The sequence below is a fragment of the Lithobates pipiens genome, unplaced genomic scaffold (genome assembly GCF_037356315.1).
Source record: "Lithobates pipiens isolate NorthernLeopardFrog02 unplaced genomic scaffold, aLitPip1_a1.2 Scaffold_22, whole genome shotgun sequence".
Lineage (NCBI taxonomy): Eukaryota > Metazoa > Chordata > Amphibia > Anura > Ranidae > Lithobates > Lithobates pipiens.
In genome coordinates this window covers 296,552,146-296,573,676 of record NW_027507784.1, presented here as the reverse complement: position 1 = coordinate 296,573,676, position 21,531 = coordinate 296,552,146, and the positions used below count along the sequence as shown (strand labels likewise).

At 42.8% G+C, this 21,531-nt stretch overlaps 1 protein-coding gene across 1 annotated transcript in view; it reads left to right on the top strand.

Annotated features, from left to right (window-relative positions):
• IFT140 (intraflagellar transport 140) overlaps positions 1 to 21,531 on the top strand; it is a 275,713-nt gene that overhangs the window by 98,636 nt on the left and 155,546 nt on the right. The window contains exons 12-14 of the mRNA XM_077449176.1: positions 2,488 to 2,579; positions 4,370 to 4,497; positions 11,324 to 11,441. Of these exons, the coding sequence (XP_077305302.1) occupies positions 2,488 to 2,579; positions 4,370 to 4,497; positions 11,324 to 11,441 (338 nt within the window). The remainder of the gene's footprint in view (positions 1 to 2,487; positions 2,580 to 4,369; positions 4,498 to 11,323; positions 11,442 to 21,531) is intronic.

Below are 21,531 nucleotides of genomic sequence, written 5' to 3'. Positions count from 1 at the left end.
CTGACTTTAATGCCCTGTACACACGACCAGTTTTCCCGTCTGAATAAACTCTGAAGGTTTTTCCGACGGAATTCCGCTGAAGCTGTCTTGTGTACACACGGTCACACCAAATTCCAACCAAAAAGTGTGTAAGAATTCCTTTGGAATTCTCACACACTTTTTTAATACAGCAATAAAGTTTACCTTAAATTTTTGGATATACCGTGGTTAAGGATGGGTTCACACTGCTGCGGCTACGAGAACCGGATGTGATTCGCACCGCACTGCAGTGCAAATCACATCCGATCTCTGTGCAATGCAAGTTCAGCCATACAGATAGTATGGCTGAATTCGCATCGCACCCGCCCCAAACTCGCACAGGACCCTTTTTTTGGTCCGCAGCAGAATCGGATCGCATGGGTGTTCACACCATGCGATCCGATTCCTGTCCGAGTTTGCAGATCGCACTGCGATATGCGAACTGATCTGGGGGTGTCATTAACATATCACTGACACTCCCAGCAGTTCGCATAGGGCAGTGTGAACTGCCGCCGGGAGGCATGCGATGCGGGAACCCGCCGCGGATTCGCGGCGTTCCCGCATCGCTGCAGTGTGAACCCAGTTTGATTCTTCAAGGGCTTTTCCGGGGCATCTCTTTGCCCCATGTTCTTGCCCCATGTTTGCTCTGAAGGTATCCCGTCTTATACAGGACGAATCGGTAATCCTCACCTTTTCTGATACAGTTGAGTCTCTCATTAGCAGCTGGATGTTAAAATAACATTATAAAAATGTCAGTAGCTTTGCAGGGAGTTTTTTAACTTTTTTGCAATAGCAGTTTTTAGCGCTTATTATTGGTTTTTAGCGATTTTGCATGTTGGCGTTTTAGTGGGGTTTTTTAAACGAAAAAATGTATTTATTTATTTTTTCAATGGATCTAAAATGTTAAACGCTGATGAGCGACATTTTTGAGCGTTTATCGATGTTTATCAGCGTTAAAGCGTTTTTACAGCTGAAAAACTTCTCTCAGAACCTACCAGTATTGGTTTTTTTTTACTGCTCAAAAACGCCACTGCCCAAAACTGCTGATAATAGCCTATGTGTACATGGACATATAGGATAACGTGATGAAGAGTTTAATGACTGTAGAAAAAAATGTCTACAGCCCAAAACAGTTGCTGTAAAAACGGCAAAAAACGGCCAGTGTGCATAAGGCCTTAAAATGGTATTAAAGTGCTGAAAAAAACAAACAAACAAAAAACTGCAAGACAATGGCATAATGTGCTAGTATGCATCACATACTAGCACATTATGAAATACTTACCTTTGAACAAAGTCCTCACAGCAGCTGACATGTTCCCGCCGGCGTGTCTTCCGGGATCATATTACCTACAAGTAAGCCTTTTTAAAGGCTTATTTGTAGGTAAAATTCACCAAGCGGGGTATACAAACCGGGTGCAACCGCATATGCACTTCACCAATAATGCTGAAGTGTGAACAGCTCTGTTCTGGAACAGCGGCAGAAATGTACAAGTGTGTATGTGTAAATAGTATAATCTCTCCCTCCCCCCCCCCCCAAAAAAAGCTGCATGTTTTATCACTGAGTTGACTTTGTCGCCATAGTATAAAAATATGTTATGCAATGCCGGGCTGTAAAAGGGAAGGCATTATACTTTTTTAGAGGGCCGGCCCTTACGTTACATCTTTGCTTCAGGTACAACTGCTGCTTGACATTTCTGGCCTTGTCAGATGGCGCGTCCCCTGCTGGGTGCTGTGGCTTCTTTGTGAGCTGCAGTTGCTAGATCACTGCTGTTTTCTGAGTATATTCTTTGAAGGGCTATGGAAATTAAAGATTTAATTCCTCGATTAATCGATTAATTTTTTTGGTCGATCAAAATTATTTTGATCGGTACTCACCTCTCCACCGGCGAAGTTCTGATTGAACATAATGCGTACGGGGGAGGAGCTACGCATGACGTCACCCGCTGCTGCCCTACGGAACTAACATGATTGTCGGTTTTACATGCTGTGTTTTTATCATCTTTATGTGAGTAGTTTGTGTTTGAACACGAAAATTAAATCTTATACTTAAGCGGTGAGCACTTACATCTTTTCTTTCTACCCATGACCTGGCATCCTTGCTGAGATCTAAGGAGACGTGAGAGAAGTTTATGGTCCGTGTTAACTCCTTTGATACCCGCTCGTCAGTGCTACAGTTACTTAACTTACTTAAGTTACTTAACTTATTTTTGTGAACTGTGAAGTTAAGTCATAAATTGTGGAAACGAACTAGTGTCGGATGATTGTATATAGTATATACAACATTTACCACTGACTAATGCAGAGTTGCAATGCAAGGAGATCAGCTAAAAGTAGTTGGATCTGTATGAGCGTTATAATTAATCGAAATTAGTCGATTAATCAATTTAAAAAAATCGATTAATCGAACACGAAAATTTTAATCAGTAACAGCCCTAATTCTTTGTAATGTCATTGTTGTCTCCTATTTAGGCTCCTTTGCTAGTGACTCTCCTGTGCTGGCAATACATGAAGAAAACATCTACACTGTGGAGCCAAATAGAGTCCAAATTCGCACATTACAGGTCAGTCTACAGACTAATTATTACATTTGTGTCGTGCATAGTTATATAATTTGTGTACCTTTTTAAGCCCAATTGAAGTTTCACACCTTTTTACTCTTTTTAAAGATACCTACCCTTATGATTTGTGACTGACTATTACTAGGAAATACCTTAAAATACCCTTTTCTTTTAATGAAAATGCTGATCCCAGCTTTGACATTGCAGTGCCCTGTGCTAGCAGCGCTAACTATCAACCACACCTCCCATCACTTCCTCAACCAAACTTGTGATGCACAGAAGGCTGGGGAGTTGTGTCTGATAGCACTGTGTCAGAATCTGTTAGTAATGATAATGTCTACAAGAAAAAGAACCACTGCTAAAGGTGTATAGAGATGAGGCTGATTGGAGTATATTGCAGAGCGCTAGCCCCGGCCTGCCTCCATGGGAAACTTGGAAAGAAGAAAGAAATGGCTGCACATCCAGAACTTCCGATTGCCTTTTATTTTGTTTCACAAAGATGACACCAAAGACTGTGGTCACGTAGATGGGTTTCACACATACATCTTGTGCTTAATCATGATTAAGCACAAGATGTATATGTGAAACGCGTCTACCTAACCACAGTTTGGTGTCTTTGGTGTTATCTTTGTGAAACAAAATAAAAGGCAATCAGAAGTTCTGGATGTGCAGCCATTTCTTTCTTCTTTCCAATGATAATGTCCAGCTCACTGCATATCCCCCCTTATGTGACTTAATTTTGCCTTTAAAGGCCAACATCAGCCAAAAAATGATATTGCTGGCAAGATGGATCACAATTTGGGTTCCATTCCATATTTCTTGAAGTCTCCCATTTCTGCCCAATTGCTGCGGTCATGACAAGCTAGGTGACAAGCTCGCCAAATGGATTTTCCTAAAAACACTTTTTTTATGTTTTTATATAGTGGAGAGGGATTGGAACAACTGTCAAGTTTTTATTGCTGTCTGTGCCTCCATTAGAGAGATTTACCCTCTCTATTTTTCCAGTTTTGCCATTATCAACAATAGTGAAAGTAGAACATCCCAAATCTTGGGTTGTCCCCAGAACAATAATGATGGGGATATCTTCCAATTAGGACACTAGTTATGGTGACCCTGGTGTAAACCAGGGATTCCTTCAACTTGGAGGGATTTTCTTTTACTTCCTGTTCTGGCTATTAGTCAGGAAGTGAAGCTAAATCTCCCCAATGGGACACAAATGGCAAAAAAGAAAAAAAAAAACTTTACAAGAGTTATAACCTTTCCTTACGCTATCAAAAATAAAAAAAAAGTTTGTTTTGTCTTTAGCTCTACTTTACTGTAAAATTATTAGGGAGTTAAGCTTTCAGAGAGAACGCCTATTGATGGTCTTATGGGAATGAGAAGATACCACCACTTGCTGCTCGGAAAAGTTGGCATTAGAGCTAGAAGAAGCTAGCAGGTAGCTCAGCGCTCCACCCCCAACCTCCTGCCCGCAATATTGACATATCAAATTTCTTGCTGGATTTGGACTATAATAAATACATGCCATTGGGTTTGAAACATGCTTGAGCACATTTAAAGTTTATTCAGTTAATAACAATAAAAAATGTTTTGGTCTGTTAAATATACCATTGAAAGAATTTAGGTTGTTGAATTAGTTGTTGATCCTGCTAGAAATCAAGCGATTTACTCTGCTGCACAGCAATCCCAAGCAGTGTTATCAGCCCTACCCAGCCCTACCCTTAAACTATTTCGATTTAGATATTATATTTTTAGTATTTAGATATGTGATTAACCTGCCTTTTATGTTCCAGGGCACTGTCAAGCAGTTACTCCAGTTCTCTGTGTCAGAGGGGAGTCCATGCTTACTGGATATATGTGGAAGCTTCCTGGTGGTAGCCACAAATTCTGCACATTTTAAGCTCTTTGACCTCTCCAGAAGGTAATCTCATTAGAACTGTTCTTGGTCTTTCCTAGAATGCTCAGGAAAGTCCTACATTGACTGTAAGCTGGCCAAAGACATGGAGATGTGTGGATTGTGTTCAAGATCCATCTGCTGAATGTTCTTTTTCTTGGCAGACGGGTGTACAAACATGCATGTTCATAATGCATTGAGCAGACAGCTTCACCACAAGCCTTAGGTCAGGGGATCTGTAGGAAGGAAAATGCTGGAAACTGCTGCTTGACTTCTGCTTTCCTGAATGAAAGTTGAATTCAAGGCAAACAGATAAAAACACAATTAAAGTACATATATAGAGCTGTTTTATTTGCCAAACAATGGGGTTGATCTACTAAGAGCCAGTTCACACAGGGGCAACCCGGGATTCGACTTCAGGTCGCCTCAAGTCGCGCTGTTGAGAAAATCAATGGAAGTGAATGGAGCCGTCTTAATGTACACTACAGCAGTCGCTCCGACTTCAAAAAAGGTTCCTGTGTGACTTCAATCCGACTTCTAACCGACTTGTACCCATTAATTTCAATGGAAGTCGCCTCCAAGTCAGATCTCCATCTATATTGAAGCGGCGACTTGACGTCGTAAGGGACGGGGTCACAGTGTGACATCACCCGGTGACCACGCCCCTTATGCCTATATAAGTGGCTGCGCACCACTCACACGGCATTACAGTGGGAGAGAGCGTTGTGTCAACATCGCAGGAAGAGAAGAGGGAAGAAGATGACGTAGAAGCCCAGGCCACTGCTAGCAAAAGAGCTGGAAGAAGATAACGGAGGAGCCGGCAGAAGAACCGGAGAGCAGGAGAAGACGCCGGAGAGTGGGAGAAGAGGCCGGACACCGGGAGAAGAGGCCGAAGAGAGCGGAGAAGTCGGAAGAGACCTCCGAAGTCGGAAGAATACCACTGGAGCTGACTAATAGATTACTTTAAAAATCTGTGTTGTGTGTGTTTTTTTATTGACACTTTTTTTTCCCCAGGTGAATGAGTAGGGGTACGATGTACACCATACTCATTCACATAGTGTGGGGGGGGCCGGGATCTGGGAGCCCCCTTATTAAAGTGGTCTCCCAGATTCTGATAAGCCCCCCTCCCGCAGACCCCAACAACCAATGGCCAGGGTTGTCAGAAAGAGGCCATTGTCCTCATCAACACAGGGACAAGGTGCTTTGGGGTGGGGGTGGCGCAGGGCGCCCCCCTTCCCATGTTGAGGGCATGCGGCCTGGTACGGTTCAGGAGGGGGGGACACTCGCTCGTCCCCACCCTCTCTACTGGCCAGCCAGGCTGTGTGCTCAGATAAGGGTCTGGTATGGATTTTAGGGGGACCCCCATGCTGTTTTTTCGCCGTAGGGGGTTCCCCTTAAAATCCATACCAGACCTAAGGGTCATGTTATGCTCTTGGAGGGGGAACCCATGCCGGTTTTTGATTTAACATTTGTCATGGAGTTCCCCCTTGAGAGCTGATTATTCTGTGATTGGCCACGGCCAAAGTCGCCTGGCCTGGGGGCGACTTAAAGTCGTGGTTGAAGTCACGCTGTTGTTCATACTCAAGTCGTGTTTAAGTTGCCTCCAAAAGTCGCACTGGAAGTTGTGTTGCCCCTGTGTGAACCGGCTCTAAGGACCAACACATTGCAGTTGATTTACTAATGGCAAATAGACAAAGCAGTTGCTCCAGTGCTTAAGTAAATGAGGTAAGGCTTCACTTTGCAAAGTGCACCCAACCACGTGCAAGGAAAAAAATAATAATTTTTTTTTCAGAAGCTCTGAAGACTTCTGTCATCCAATCATGTGCAAGCAAAAATACTGTTTTTGTATTTTCCTTGCATGTGATTTGGTATTTTTTTAAACGTGAAACTTTACCACATTTACTAAACTCTGGAGCAGTTGCATTTTGCAAAGTGCACAGTCTATTTGCCTTTAGTAAATCAACCCCATTGCGCACTTTGCAAGTGCAGTTGCACTCATTTTCCCCAGAGCTTTATGAATGTGGTAAAGCTCTGTTTATTTCCATAATTCAATCATGTGCAAGCAAAAATGCTGTTTTTTTTTTTCTTCACCTGATTGGGTATTCTTTAGAAAGCGAGGCTTCACTACATTTACCAAGCTCGAGGGAAATGCACTTGCAAGGTGCACAGTCTATTTGTCTTTAGTAAATCCACCCCAATGTGTAGTTCTGTCTATCTAGGTGTGAGATTTGTAGCGCAGCCAGGTTGATGATCTAAAAACCTGAATTTTCTCTACTATAGTAGGACAGATAACTTACAGTCCGGTTCATAAATATTGGGACATCGACACAATTCTAATCTTTTTGGCTCTATACACCACCACAATGAGTTTGACATGAAACAAACAAGATTTGCTTTAACTGCAGACTTTCAGCTTTAATTTGAGGGTATTTACATCCAAATCAGGTGAACGGTGTAGGCATTATAACAGTTTGTATATGTGCCTCCCACTTTTCAAAGGACCAAAAGTAATGGGACAGATTAAGAATCATCCATCAAACTTTCACTTTTTAATACTTGGTTGCAATTCTTTTGCAGTCAATTACAGCCTGAAGTCTGGAACACATAGACATCACCAGACGCTGGTTTCATCCCTGGTGATGCTCTGCCAGGCCTCTACTGCAAGTGTCTTCAGTACCTGCTTGTTCTTGGGGCATTTTCCCTTCAGTTTTTTCTTCAGCAAGTGAAATGCATGCTCAGTCGGATTCAGGTGATTGACTTGGCCATTGCATAACATTCCACTTCTTTCCCTTAAAAAACTGTTTGGTTGCTTTTGCCGTATGCTTCGGGTCATTGTCCATCTGCACTGTGAAGCGCCGTCCAGTGAGTTCTGAAGCATTTTGCTGAATATGAGCAGATAATATTGCCCGAAGCACTTCAGAATTCATCCTGCTGTTTTTGTAAGCAGTCACGTCATCAATAAACACAAGAGAACCACGTCCATTGGCAGCCATACATGCCCACACCATGACACTACCAGCACCATGCTTCACTGATGAGGTGGTATGCTTTGGATCATGAGCAGTTCCTTTCCTTCTCCATACTCTTCTCTTCCCATCACTCTGGTATAAGCTGATCTTGATCTCATCTGTCCATAGGATGTTTGGCAAACTCTAATCTGGCCTTCCTGTTTTTGAGGCTCATCAATGGTTTACATCTTGTGGTGAACCCTCTGTATTCACTCCGAAGTATTCTCTTGATTGTTGACTTTGACACACATACACCTACCTCCTGGAGAGTGTTCTTGATGTGGCCAACTGTTGTGAAGGGTGTTTTCTTCACCAGGGAAAGAATTCTTCGGTCATCCACCACAGTTATTTTCCGTGGTCTTCTGGGTCTTTTGGTGTTGCTGAGCTCACCGGTGCATTCTTTCTTTTTAAGGATGTTCCAAACAGTTGATTTGGCCACACCTAATGTTTTTGCTATCTCTCTGATGGGTTTGTTTTTTGTTTTTTCAGCCTAATGATGGCTTGCTTCACTGATAGTGACAGCTCTTTGGATCTCATATTGAGAGTTGACAGCAACAGATTCCAAATCCAAATAGCACACTTGAAATGAACTCTGGACCTTTTATCTGCTCCTCGTAAATGGGATAATGAGGGAATAGGACACACCTGGCCATGGAACAGCTGAGTAGCCAATTGCCCAATTACTTTTGGTCCCTTAAAAAGGGGGAGGCACATATACAAACTGTTGTAATTCCTACACCGTTCACCTGCTTTGGATGTAAATACCCTCAATTTAAAGCTGAAAGTTTGCAGTTAAAGCACATCTTATTTGTTTAATTTCAAATCCATTGTGGTGGTGTATAGAGCCAAAAAGATTAGATTTGTGTCCATGTCCCAATATTTATGGACTTGACTGTACCTTTCTGCTTCCAACGTTTGATTGGACAAGGAAGGTTGATGAAGTCATCTCTCTGCTCTGTCCTGCTGTGAACCTGTTCCTTGTCAGCAAATGTAATTACAAAACATTTGATTGGCCCCAAGTCCCTCCTGCTTCCTTGCAAAGTGTTACCATAAAGGGGATTAAAAAGGCTGAAATTTAAGAAGGAAAGGCTATCTAATAAATAAGCTGCCTTTTACTAATGCAGTGACCTATTTATAATAAAGAGCATTTTCAATTGAGCGCCAATTGTTAAATTGTCTCACACCAGCTGTAGCAGCCGCCTTGCACCCGAAGCTGTCCAATTATGTAACCTTTAGGAAATGCACTGAAAAAAAAAGTAATTTACACTGCTTGTTATTGAAAACAGTGTGCAGCATTAGTAAAGCCAGAGGGCAGGCAACATTTAAAGCTTCATAAGTAGATAGGCTTTCCATCATCCTTAAAGAGTATGTTACCCCCAACATTTTCAGATTCTTGCTTTATGTATGTTGTACTGTGTACTTGTGTTAAAAAGTATCCTGTTCTTTTCTCTTTGTATTCCTCCCTTTGTGTGAAATACCTGATGATCCTACCAGTCTCCCTGCTTTCCTATTTCAAACTGACCATGCTAGGCATGAGAGCACATCTATCCCAGCATGGTCAGTTTTCTGGATGTGGTGAGAGAACAACCTGCCTGTACATCAGTGGCCTAGATTTGTGCTGACATCACTTCACTGGGAAGATCAGTGTACTGCTGTCTGATGACATGGTCCCATGCAGGCTTCACCCCCAGCTCCCTTAAGCCCCTTATGCAGCTGAGAACAGAGGTCATGTGATCACCTATAAAGAAAAAGGAAAAAAGGTATTTATAAAATATATATTATACAGTGAGGGGGGGAAAGTATTTGATCCCCTGCTGATTTTGTGTTTGTCCACTGACAAATAAATGATCGGTCTATAATTTTAAATGCATTGAAAATGCATTTCAAAAATTTTATAAATTTACATTTTAATGGAAGAAATACGTATTAGATTCCCCATTAATCAGCAAGATTTCTGGATCCCAGGTGTCTTCATTACAAGTAACGAGCTGAGATTAGCTGAGATTAGGAGCACTCTTTTAAAGGGAGTGCTCCTAATCTCAGCTTGTTACCTGTATAAAAGAAACCTGTTCACAGAAGCAATCAATCAGATTACAATCTCTCCACCGTGGCCACAACCAAAGAGCTGTCTGAGGATGTCAGGGGAAAGATTGTAGACCTACACAAGGCTGGAATGGGCTAAAAGACCATCGCCAAGCAGCTTGGTGAGAGGGTGACAACAGTTGGTGCGATTATTCGCAAATGGAAGAAGCACAAAATAAAGTTTAATCTCCCCCAGTCTCTGTATTCATGCAAGACCTCATCTTGTGGAGTTTCAATGATCATGAGAATGGTGAGGATTCAGCCCAGAACTACATGAGAGAATCTTGTCAATGATCTCAAGGCAGTAGACACCAAGAAAACAATTGGCAACACACTACGCTGTGAAGGACTGAAATCCTGCAAAGCCAGCAAGGTCCCCCTGCTCAAGGAAGCTCATGTACAGGCCCGTCTGAAATTTTCTAATGAACATCTGAATGATTCAGAGGAGAACTGGGTGAAAGTGTTATGGTCAGATGACGCAAAAATGGAGCTCTTCAGCAGCAACTCAACTCACCGTGTTTGGAGGAGGAGGAATGCTGCCTATGATCCCAAGAACACCGTCCTCACCGTCAAACATGGAGGTGGAAACATCATGCTTTGGATGTGTTTTTCTGCTAAGGGAACAGAACATCTTCTCCGCATCAAATGGACTATGGATGGGGCCATGTACCATTAAATCTTGGATGAGAACCTCCCTCCCTCAGCCAGGGCATTGAAAATGGGTCGTAGATGGTATTCCAGCATGACAATGAATCAAAACACACGGCCAAGGCAACAAAGAAATGGCTCAAGAAGAAGTACATTAAAGTCCTGGGGTGCCCTAACCAGTCTACAGACCTTAATCCCATAGAAAATATGTAGGGAGCTGAAAGTTCGAGTTACCAAATGTCAGCCTTGAAACCTTAATGACCTGGAGAGTATCTGCAAAGAGGAGTGGAACAAAATCCCTCCTGAGATGTGCGCAAACCTGGTGGTCAACTACAAGAAATTTCTGACCTCTGTGATTGCCAACAAGGGTTTTGCCAATAAATCATATTTTGTGAAGGGGTCAAATACTTATTTCACTCATTAAAATGCAAATAAAGTTATAACTTTTTTGAAATGCGTTTTTCTGATTTTTTTTGTTGTTATACTCTCTCTCACTGTTGAAATAAACCTACTATTAAAATTATAGACTGATTATTTCTTTGTCAGCGGGCAAACGTACAAAATCAGTAAATCGATTTTCCCCTCACTGTGTGTGTGTGTGTGTGTGTGTGTGTGTGTGTGTATATATATATATATGTGTATATATGTGTGTATATATATATATATATATATATATATATATATATATATATATATATATATATATATATATATATATATATATATAGCGAGTGAGAGATATAGAGAGAGAGATATAGATATATATATGTATATGTATATATATATATATATATATATATATATGTATATATATATTATGATATGATATGATTTATTATGAAATAAATGTGTTTTATTAGTTACACAACTGCCTTTATTTGTGTTTTTTTTAATCTACTTGTAGTATAGCTTTAAGTTCTAGAGGAACACAAGCAAAGGGTAATTACCTAGGAGAAAGCAAAATGGAGACAGCCGTTTTATAAATCTGCTTATTAGTACCTTTCCTAGTGAAGATTATGGTGTCGGCGTTGAATTTTCTTGTGATTACAACCTCCTATTGAGAAATGGTCATAGAACTTGCTGCACTCTAATTATGTTGTCTTTTTTGTTTAAAGGGAAGCCAAAGCCCACAGCAACTGTAAAAACCTGTGCGAGCTGGTGCCAGGACTGGGCAGCATTGTGTCCATCAGGTGTAATGCCAATGGCAGTAAAGTCAGCATCCTTGCCAACCGGGTAGGAAGAAGATTTATTTTATTTTATTTTCTATCCTTGGAATGGTTATACTGTTTAGAAAAGCTTAAAAAAGATTGTCTTAAAAAACAGCAAATAAAGTGTGTGATAAGTAGATAAGTTTGTGTGTGTGAAATCTTCTGAATTAAAGTGCCTGTGTTCCTAGACTATGGACAATAAAAGAGGAATGTGAGCTTTTAAAAAAAAAATCACATACTCACCTAGATGGATGCAGCATCTTTCTGATGCTGCATCTGTCCCCCACCGTCTCTGCAGTGAGAACGGAGTGATCAAACACAGCTGATCGCTCAATTCTCTTCTCTGCTCTGAGCAGTAAGCCGTGTCTGTCAGTCACTGGCTTTCTGCTCTGGCCTTTCAGCACTCACTGGAGTTTGCAGCTGAGAGGCAAAGCCAGCTGCTGATCCAGGGATCTTTTCCCAACCTGGACCGGCTGAGTGACATCAGCTGACAGTGGGTTTTAGCCTGCTGTCAGCTTAAAATGGGTCACAGGAGTGCAGAACAAACTGCACTCTTGTGATCCATTGGATAAGTATAGCCAAAAAAGCTTTGGCCATACTTCTACTTTGTAAAGTTTTTTTTTTTTTTTTTCGCATATTCCTGAGGCTGAAGTTTATTCTGCTCATATTATGCCTGCCCTGTTTCCTTAGTTTTCCCTCTAATCAAAATAAAATTCTTAACAAAAACATTTTGAACAAACTTTATTAGTGAAATCATCACTAGGCCTGTGCGTTTCTCTATGCCAGCCTTTCTCAACCTTTTAACCCTAGCGAAACCCCAAAAATAATTTTCAGGTCTTGAGGAACCCTTACTAAAACCAATTATTCAGGGGTCAATAGGAACAATTATACTGGTGGCCAATATGAATAATGTCCCACTTAAAGTGGTGCTCAGAATACCATCCTTCAAGACAGCTAAAAAAATATTTGGTGTCATGCTGCTGGCTTTCTCAACCACGGAACCCTGGTTGAGAATGGCTGCTCTATACAATGCAGGCAGATTATGTTTTGCAAACAGGAAGCTGTAGTAATGCCCACATGTAATCCTGAGCCTCTATGATTGACAGAACTGAAATCCAATGAATGCAAGGGGCAGGCCAGAGACAGTAAGACCTAATACACATGGGCCGAATGTCAGGCGGCATCGGCTGGTTCAATAGAAAGCGTCCGACATTCGGCCCCTATGTACTAAAGCTGGTCCGACAAAAACCGACCGGCTTTTGCCGAAGGGGCATGACCGAAAAAGATCTGGCAATCGACTCACGCGATCAGCGCTCTCAGTTTTCTCCCCAGCCTGAAGCTAGAGGACGCTGAGGACGCTGGACGTCCTCCAGCCAGGAAATTAGAGGATTTTATTTGACTTGCTTCTGCTTCTAATGCACAATGTGAGAAGCTCACAGTGTGCAGTGAAATCAGAGTAAGCTATTTCAGTACAGGAGAGGAATCTGTGCAACTGTGCAAGACTGAAAGAAAAGCTGGAGTTCAGCTTTAACAAGCAGCAAAAGCTGTAATACAAGCCATCCCTGACCTCTCCAGCTGCATGCACAGTGAATAATTCATCCTCAAAGATCACAACAGACACGTTGCATACATTAGATGAATGGCAGATTGCCAATTCGCTGCTCTCCATAGAAAGTATTGGAAAGATGGATGTAAATTCAGTACCTCATATTGTGAATAAAAAAAAAATGTCTACAATACATATAACTACAAATGTGAATTAGGGCAATACGTTTTTGTACCCAACCCCCCGTGCTTTAACCTATTCGCAGCCAGAGTGGTTTTTGCTTTTTGCACACATGCTTAAAGAGGAAGTAAACTCTCCCACTCTGATGCTTCTTTTCATTTAGTCCATTAGTATAAGTAATTATCAGACTATAGCCACTGTAATCCAGCCCAAATCACATATTACTTACTGTTTAAAGAAACTTTAAAAAAACTTGTTTCCATGGGTTAGGCAGCGCCATCTTAAGTATTGTTTACTGAGTCCACAGTGGAGTGTATTTCCGCCCTTACATTGAGCACTTCCTGTACTGTTAACCAAGCCTCCTTCTCAATCCAATGTTTCTATGGCAACCTTGCTTCCCTGTTCATAGCTGACTTGTTTATTTCATAGTATTTACTTGTGCCGATTATCTAGTGTTTGCCTGTGTGAGTCCTATCAGCTTCAGCTGATAAGACTGCAGTTATTTCTGTCCCATGCCCTGCTTTACACTGCATGTGAGGTGACATGGTCACATGGTGTGTAGGAGGAAGCTCTGAGTGATTATGAAGCCTCCTGGGATATCAGTGGTGTGCCGTAGGAAGTCCTGATAACAGATAGATAAGCGCATAGAGAGTGTGCCATAAATCAGGGGAGATCTGGGCATGCTCAGTGACATCATTCTAAAGAACAAAAAAGATCACAACAATACTAAGCAAGTAAGGAGATGTCTACAAGCAGTGTTCATTAGGGTTCTTTATGCTGATTTACATGGGACAAAGTTGTGGGGGAGGGTTTACAACCACTTTAAGAAATCATTTTAAGATTACATAAAACCCCCAAAACATGATATATTTTCTGAAAATAGACCCCCTAGAGAATTAAATAGTGGTAGTGCTAATTTTTTATGTCACGCAGTATTACTGCAAAGGTCTAGGAAACGCAACATTTCAGTAACAAAATACACTTAAGTTAATTTTTGAGCATACAAATGTAAAAAATTACAAAATCTTTTGGGTAAAATCTAAAAGACAAAGTTGCACCGACCAAATAGATGCCCAATATGTTAACCACTTCCCGACCAGCGCACGACGATGTACGTCGACAGAATGGCACGGGCAGGCATATTGGCGTACATGTACGTCCAATATTCGTTGCCGCCGTGCCATCGGGAGCGCGCCGCCGGCGGCGCGCTCCCGCGCTGGTCAGGACCCCCGTGAGTCCGGTCGCGGGACCCGCGGACTCGATCGCCGCGGGCATCCCCGCGATCGTCTCACGGAGCTGCCGAATGGAGGAAATGCTGTATAAACAACATTTTTCCATTCTGCCTAGCAACTAGTGATGCTGATCTCTGCTCCATGTGATTGGAGCAGAGATCAGTGTACACTAAATGAAAGCCCAACCCCCCCACAGTTAGTAACACACCCCTAGGAACACTTAACCCCTACACTGCCACCCACTGGTTAACCCTTTCACTGCCAGTGTCATTTACACAGGAATCACTGCATTTATATAGCAGTGATTACTGTATAAATGACAATGGTCCCAAAAATGTGTCAAAAATGTCCGATGGGTCCCCCACAATGTCGCAGTCACAATAAAAATCGCAGATCGCCGCCATTACTAGTAAAAAAAATAATAATAAAAAATTATTAATAAAAATGCTATAAAACTATCCCTATTTTGTAAATGCTATAACTTTTGCGCAAACCAATCAATAATCGCTTATTGCGATTTTTTTTACCAAAAATATGTAGAAGAATACGTATCGGCCTAAACTGAGGGAAAAAAATGTTTTTTTATATATTTTTGGGGGATATTTATTATTACAAAAAGTAAAAAATAATGCGTTTTTTTCAAAATTATCGCTCTATTTTTGTTTATAGCGCAAAAAATAAAAACCGCAGGGGTGATCAAATACCACCAAAAGAAAGCTCTATTTGTGGGAAAAAAAGGACGTTAATTTTGTTTGGGAGCCACGTCGCACGACTGCGCAATTGTCAGTTAAAGCGACGCAGTGCCGAATCGCAAAAAGTGGTCTGGTCTTTGACCAGCAAATTGGTCCGGTCTGAAAGTGGTTAAACACTGAATTTTCCATAGGCGAGACTTTAAATGCTCCCTATAGGTCATCGGTTTAGCAATACGGAGGCGGTTTGGTGCTAGAAATATTGCTCTCACAGCGTGTGCGGCGATATATAACGTGTATTGCAATTGACATTTTCATGTGTAGGCACCCCTGATGCATGTGTTTACGTTCGTACGTGCGTATATGTTGGGGACCTAAAAAACTTTTTTTTGGGGGGTTCGTATTTTATGTGCTTGGGTGTAACTTGAATTTTTTACTATTAAAAAAATCTTTTTTTTATAGTTAACTTTTTTTTCCTATCACATAGGGGACGAGAAGTCCCATAGATGGTGATTTTTTTGGGTGACAGGTTTTCTTTAATGAGACATCCAGGGCCTAAAAGACCCTTCATGTCTCCCCTGTGCTCCGCTGAATGTACTGCAATGCACAAACACAAATTGCTAATTGGCCAATCACATGGCAGCAACTCAATTCATTTAGGCATCTAGACATGGTGAAGACGACTTGCTGAAGTTTAAACCGAGCATCAGAATGGGGAAGAAAGGGGATTTAAGTGACATTGAACGTGGTGTTGTTGGTGCCAGACAGGCTGGTCTTGAAAGAGATGGGCTACAGCAGCACAAGACCACACCAGGTGCCACTCCTGTCAGCTAAGAACAGGAAACTGAGGCTACAATTCACACAGGCTCACCAGAATTGGACAATAGAAGAGTGGAAAAAACGTTGCCTTGTCTGATGAATATCGATTTGAGCTGCGACATTCAGATGGTATGGTTAGAATTTGGCCTAAACAACATGAAAGCATGGATCCATCCTGCCTTTTATCAGCCGTTCAGGCTGGTGGTGTAATGGTGTGGGGGATATTTTCTTGCCACACTTTGGGCCCCTTAGTACCAATTGAGCATTGTTTCAAAGCCACGTCCTACTTGAGTATTGTTACTGACCATGTCCATCCCTTTAGGACTACAGTGTAACCATATTCTGATGGTGTCAGGACTGTGCTCAGCCTTTCCTTCTCTGGGCTGGCCGCTCAGCTGTCAGCTAATTGCCAGCTCCTATCTCTCCACAGTGACTCACTTGTTGATGATATCCTGCTCGTCAGTCCTGCCTACTTAAGCCATCTTGCCCAGATTATCTCTGCCTTTGCCTTTGCCTTGGTCAACATCAGAGACTATCTCCTGCGTTCCTGTTAAAGACTTGCTTGGCTGACATTCCTTCTGGCTCCAGATCCTGCTTGCTGTTCCACTATGTTGTTCCCTGGCTTCCTGACTTTCTGGCTTGTCTGACTATCCGTTCTGGTTAACGAACTTTGGCTATGTTTTGACTATGTTTGTTCTATTTAATTTTATTATTAAACAAGTGTGATTTCACTGTACTTCTGTCTCGGTCTGATTCATGGTTTCTGACAGTAGGCAAAGGCCATGAATTCAGAGGATGCAGTCAATCCACTTGTTGGCAATATTTTTTCCAGATTGGTAGAGCAGGATGACCATACGGATCAATTTGCCATGGCGTTACAAACGCTCCTGAGTCGCACGGCTCACCTGAAATCTCCCACTGTGGCTGCTCCAGTACAACCTGTGTTGCAGGCCGTCCCTGCTGCTGCTCCAGTCTCTTTGCAGGCACCCGCCTCAGAGAATTACCTCTATAAGAGGTACAGTGGTGTGAAAAAGTGTTTGCCCCCTTCCTCATTTCCTGTTCCTTTGCATGTTTGTCACACTTAAGTGTTTCGGAACATCAAACCAATTTAAACAATAGTCAAGGACAACACAAGTAAACACAAAATGCAATTTGTAAATGAAGGTGTTTATTATTAAAGGTGAAAAAAAATCCAAACCATCATGGCCCTGTGTGAAAAAGTGATTGCCCCCCTTGTTAAAACATACTATAACTGTGGTTGTCCACACCTGAGTTCAATTTCTCTAGCCACACCCAGGCCTGATTATTGCCACACCTGTTCACAATCAAGGCATCACTTGATTGAAATAGGAGCTGCTTGACACAGTAAGGTCCACCAGAAGATCCTTAAAAGCTACACATCATGCCGAGACCCAAAGAAATTCAGGAACAATTCAGAAAGAAAGTAATTGAGATCTATCAGTCTGGAAAGGGTTATAAAGCCATTTCCAAAGCTTTGGGAATCCAGCGAACCACAGTGAGAGCCATTATCCACAAATGGCGAAGACATGGAACAGTGGTGAACCTTCCCAGGAGTGGCCGGCCGCCCAAAATTACCCCAAGAGCGCAGCGACGACTCATCCAAGAGGTCACAAAAGACCCCACAACAACGTCCAAGGAACTGCAGGCCTCACTTGCCTCAGTTAAGGTCAGCATTCATGCCTCCACCATCAGGAAAAGACTGGGCAAAAATGGCCTGCATGGCAGAGTTCCAAGGAGAAAACCACTGCTGAGCAAAAAGAACATCAAAGCTCGTCTCAATTTCTCCACAACACATCTTGATGATCCCCAAGACTTTTGGGACAACATTCTGTGGACCGATGAGACAAAAGTGGAACTCTTTGGAAGGTGTGTGTCCAAGTATATCTGGCGTAGAAGGAACACTGCATTTCATAAAAAGAACATTATACCAACAGTAAAATATGGTGGTGGTAGTGTGATGGTCTGGGGCTGTTTTGCTGCTTCAGGACCTGGAAGACTTGTCGTGATAAAAGGAACTATGAATTCTGCTGTCTACCAAGAGATCCTGAAGGAGAATGTCCGACCATCTGTTCGTGTACTGAAGCTGAAACGAACTTGGGTTCTGCAGCAGGACAATGATCCTAAACACACCAGCAAGTCCACCACCGAATGGCTGAAGAAAAACAAAATGAAGACTTTGGAGTGGCCTAGCCAAAGTCCTGACCTGAATCCTAATTGAGATGTTGTGGTATGACCTTAAAAAGGCCGTTCATGCTCGAAAACCCTCTAATGTAACTGAATTAGGACAATTCTGCAAAGATGAGTGGGCCAAAATTCCTCCAGGACGCTGTAAAAGCCTCATTGCACGTTATCGCAAACGCTTGGTTGCAGTTGTTGCTGCTAAGGGTGGCCCAACCAGTTATTAGGTTTAGGGGGCAATCACTTTTTCACACAGGGCCATGATGGTTTGGATTTTTTTTCACCTTTAATAATAAACACCTTCATTTACAAATTGCATTTTGTGTTTACTTGTGTTGTCCTTGACTATTGTTTAAATTGGTTTAATGTTCCGAAACACTTAAGTGTGACAAACATGCAAAGGAACAGGAAATGAGGAAGGGGGCAAACACTTTTTCACACCACTGTATGTCTGGTTCCGCTATCCTTCCCCAGCGATTTGGGGGTGATACAGTCCAATGCAGAGGGTTTCTCAACCAGGTTGAGATATACTTTGAGATGCTACCCCAGGAATTTCCCATGGATAGAAGCAAAGTAGGTTTTGTGATATCGTTGCTTTCTAAAAGAGCCTTGGCCTGGGCAAACCCTCTATGGGAGACACAAAAACCTGTTGTCTTGAGTTACCCTGAGTTTGTGGCTTCTTTTAAAAGGGTATTTGACATTCCCGCATGCTCCGCTTCTGCTGCCAAGTGCTTCATGTTCATCAAACAGGGTATGAAAACTGTTGCCGATTATGCTGTAGAATTCCGTACTCTTTCAGCAGAGGTTGCTTGGAACAATGAGGCCCTCGTGGCTGTTTTTTCTCATGGTCTCTCGGATAGCATCAAGGATGAGATAGCAGCCCAAGATATACCCACTGAGCTGGAGAAGTTGATCACGTTTGCCATCCTCATTTACTCCAGACTCCGAGAAAGACTCTCTTTAAAGGAGCGCTTGCCTCCTGTACTTTTGTCTCCGAGCTTTGCAGGCCCACCCTTGCCTCCCTCACCTCCCATGCCTCCTGGTACCAAGTCGGTCTATGAAGATGAACCCATGCACTTGGGCTTCACGCATCTTTCTGCGGATGAGAGAACCCTTAGGAGGAAGGAGAGATTGTGCCTTTATTATTGCCAGGCAGGTCACTTTTTGAAGTCTTGTCTTGCCCATCCATGGAACGCCCGAACCTTGATATCTTGTCATGGACAGACCTTACATGGCGTTTTGTCCTCATTTACCCAGAAGGATAAGCCCCTGGTTTTGGTTACCCTTTCTTGGACTGAGTCGTCCATCGAGATACAGGCTCTAATTGACTCTGGGGCTGCTGGCCTTTTCATCGATGCTGCCTTTGTATCGAAGCACTCAATTCTGCTGCAGCTGCGTGACACTCCACTTACCATTGAAGCTCTTGACGGAAGACCTCTACAGCCTGCCCATATGACTCATGAGACTGTTCCATTGTCCATGGCCATAGAGGCTCTTCACCATGAGATAATCCAATTCCAAGTTATTTCCTCTCCTAAGTTTTCACTGGTTATTGGTTATCCTTGATTACAGAGGCACCCCTCTTTTGATTGGCTCCGTGCTGAGGTTCTCTTCTGGTCGCCAAAATGCAGTAAGACATGTTTCCGGAAGGTAGCCAAGGTCCTGTGCACCTTTTCACTCTCCTCCCTGCCGGAGGAGTACCGCTATTTTAGTGATGTCTTTGACAAAGGTCAAGCCATCAGTTTGCCTCCACACCAGCGGTATGATTGCATAATTGACCTTCAGCCTGGTGCCATACCCCCTCGTGGCCGGGTTTACCCTTTGTCGGTCTTGGAGGATAAGGCCATGGAGGAGTATGTTGCAGACGCACTTTCTCTAGGTTTCATCCACAAATCCTCATCTCCTGCTGGTGCTGGTTTCTTCTTTATGAAGAAGAAGAGTAGTGAACTGAGACCTTGTATTGATTATAGGGGTCTCAATCGTTTCACAATTAAGAATGCCTATCCGATTCCGTTGATTATGGAGTTATTTGACCGCCTCAAGGGAGTAACGGTTTTCACAAAGCTTGATTTGAGAGGGGCATACAATCCCGTGAGTATTAAGGAGGGCAGCGAGTGGAAAACTGCGTTTAATACCAGAACAGCCCATTATGAGTACCTGGTAATGCCTTTTGGCCTTTGTAATGCCCCAGCAGTTTTCCAGGAATTTATTAACAATGTTTTCCAAGATTTGTTGCAGTTATGTGTGGTGGTTTATCTTGACGACATCCTCATATTTTCCAAGTCCCTGGAGAGCCACCATACAGATGTCTGTCATGTACTTCAGAAACTAAGAGAGAACTTCTCTATTTTAAATTGGAGAAGTGTGAATTCCATTGTGAACAGGTTAAATTCCTGGGCTATGTCATTTCCACTGCTGTTTTTTTGATGGGCCCAGAGAAACTTTCAGCAGTTCTACAGTGGCCCTGACCCATGGGTTTATGTCCTCTGCAGCATTTTCTTGGCTTTGTCAACTATTATCGGAAGTTTATTCGTAACTTCACGTCTCTGGTCAAGCCCCTGACTGATATGACCAGAAAGGACGGTAACCCACAGAGTTGGTCTCCGGAGTCCCTTAAGGCCTTTGAGAGTCTCAAGGCTGCCTTTGTTTCTGCTCCTGTGTTGGCACATCCTGATCCTACATAACTTTTATCCATGAGGTTGATGCTTCTGACACTGGAGTTGGCGCCCTGCTGTCTCAACCTCCTACCTCTGAGAGCGCTATGCATCCTTGTGGCTACTTTTCCAACAAATTCTCACCTGTGGAATGCAATTATGAGATTGGTGACAGAGAGCTGTTAGCGATCATTTTAGCCCTGAAAGAATGAAGACATGTCCTCGAAGGTACCACGGTTTTCATTCTTGCTGACCATAAGAATCTCACATTCTTGTCTGAGGGTAAACTCCTCTCTCCCAGAAGGGAGCGATGGGCTCTTTTCTTGTCTAGTTTCAATTACATTGTCTCATTCTTACCCGGTACTAAGAATGTAACGGCTGGCGATTTGTCGCAACAATTTTCCTCCACTTCCAAGATGGAGTCGGTTCCGGTTCCTGTGATTCCTCCCAATCGTATTCTGGCTACGGTTCGCACCAGTCACACTTCTCCTTTGGGTGACAAAGTTCTTGCTGCTCAGGTCCATGCTCCTCCTGAGAAACCTTGTGACTGCTGCTTTCTCCCAGAAAGTCTCCGTACTGCCGTGCTCCAGACTTAGCATTCTCCCAAGGCAGCTGGCCACCCTGGGAAGAATCAACTCTTTTTTGGGCCATTTCCCAACAATTCTGGTGGACTAGTATACGTGCTTATGTAACCGCCTTCGTAGCTGCCTGTTCCGTGTGTGCTCAGAGTGAGACTCCACAACACCTTCCAGTGGGCTTCCTACAACCCATACCCAATGGAGAGAGGCCCTGGACC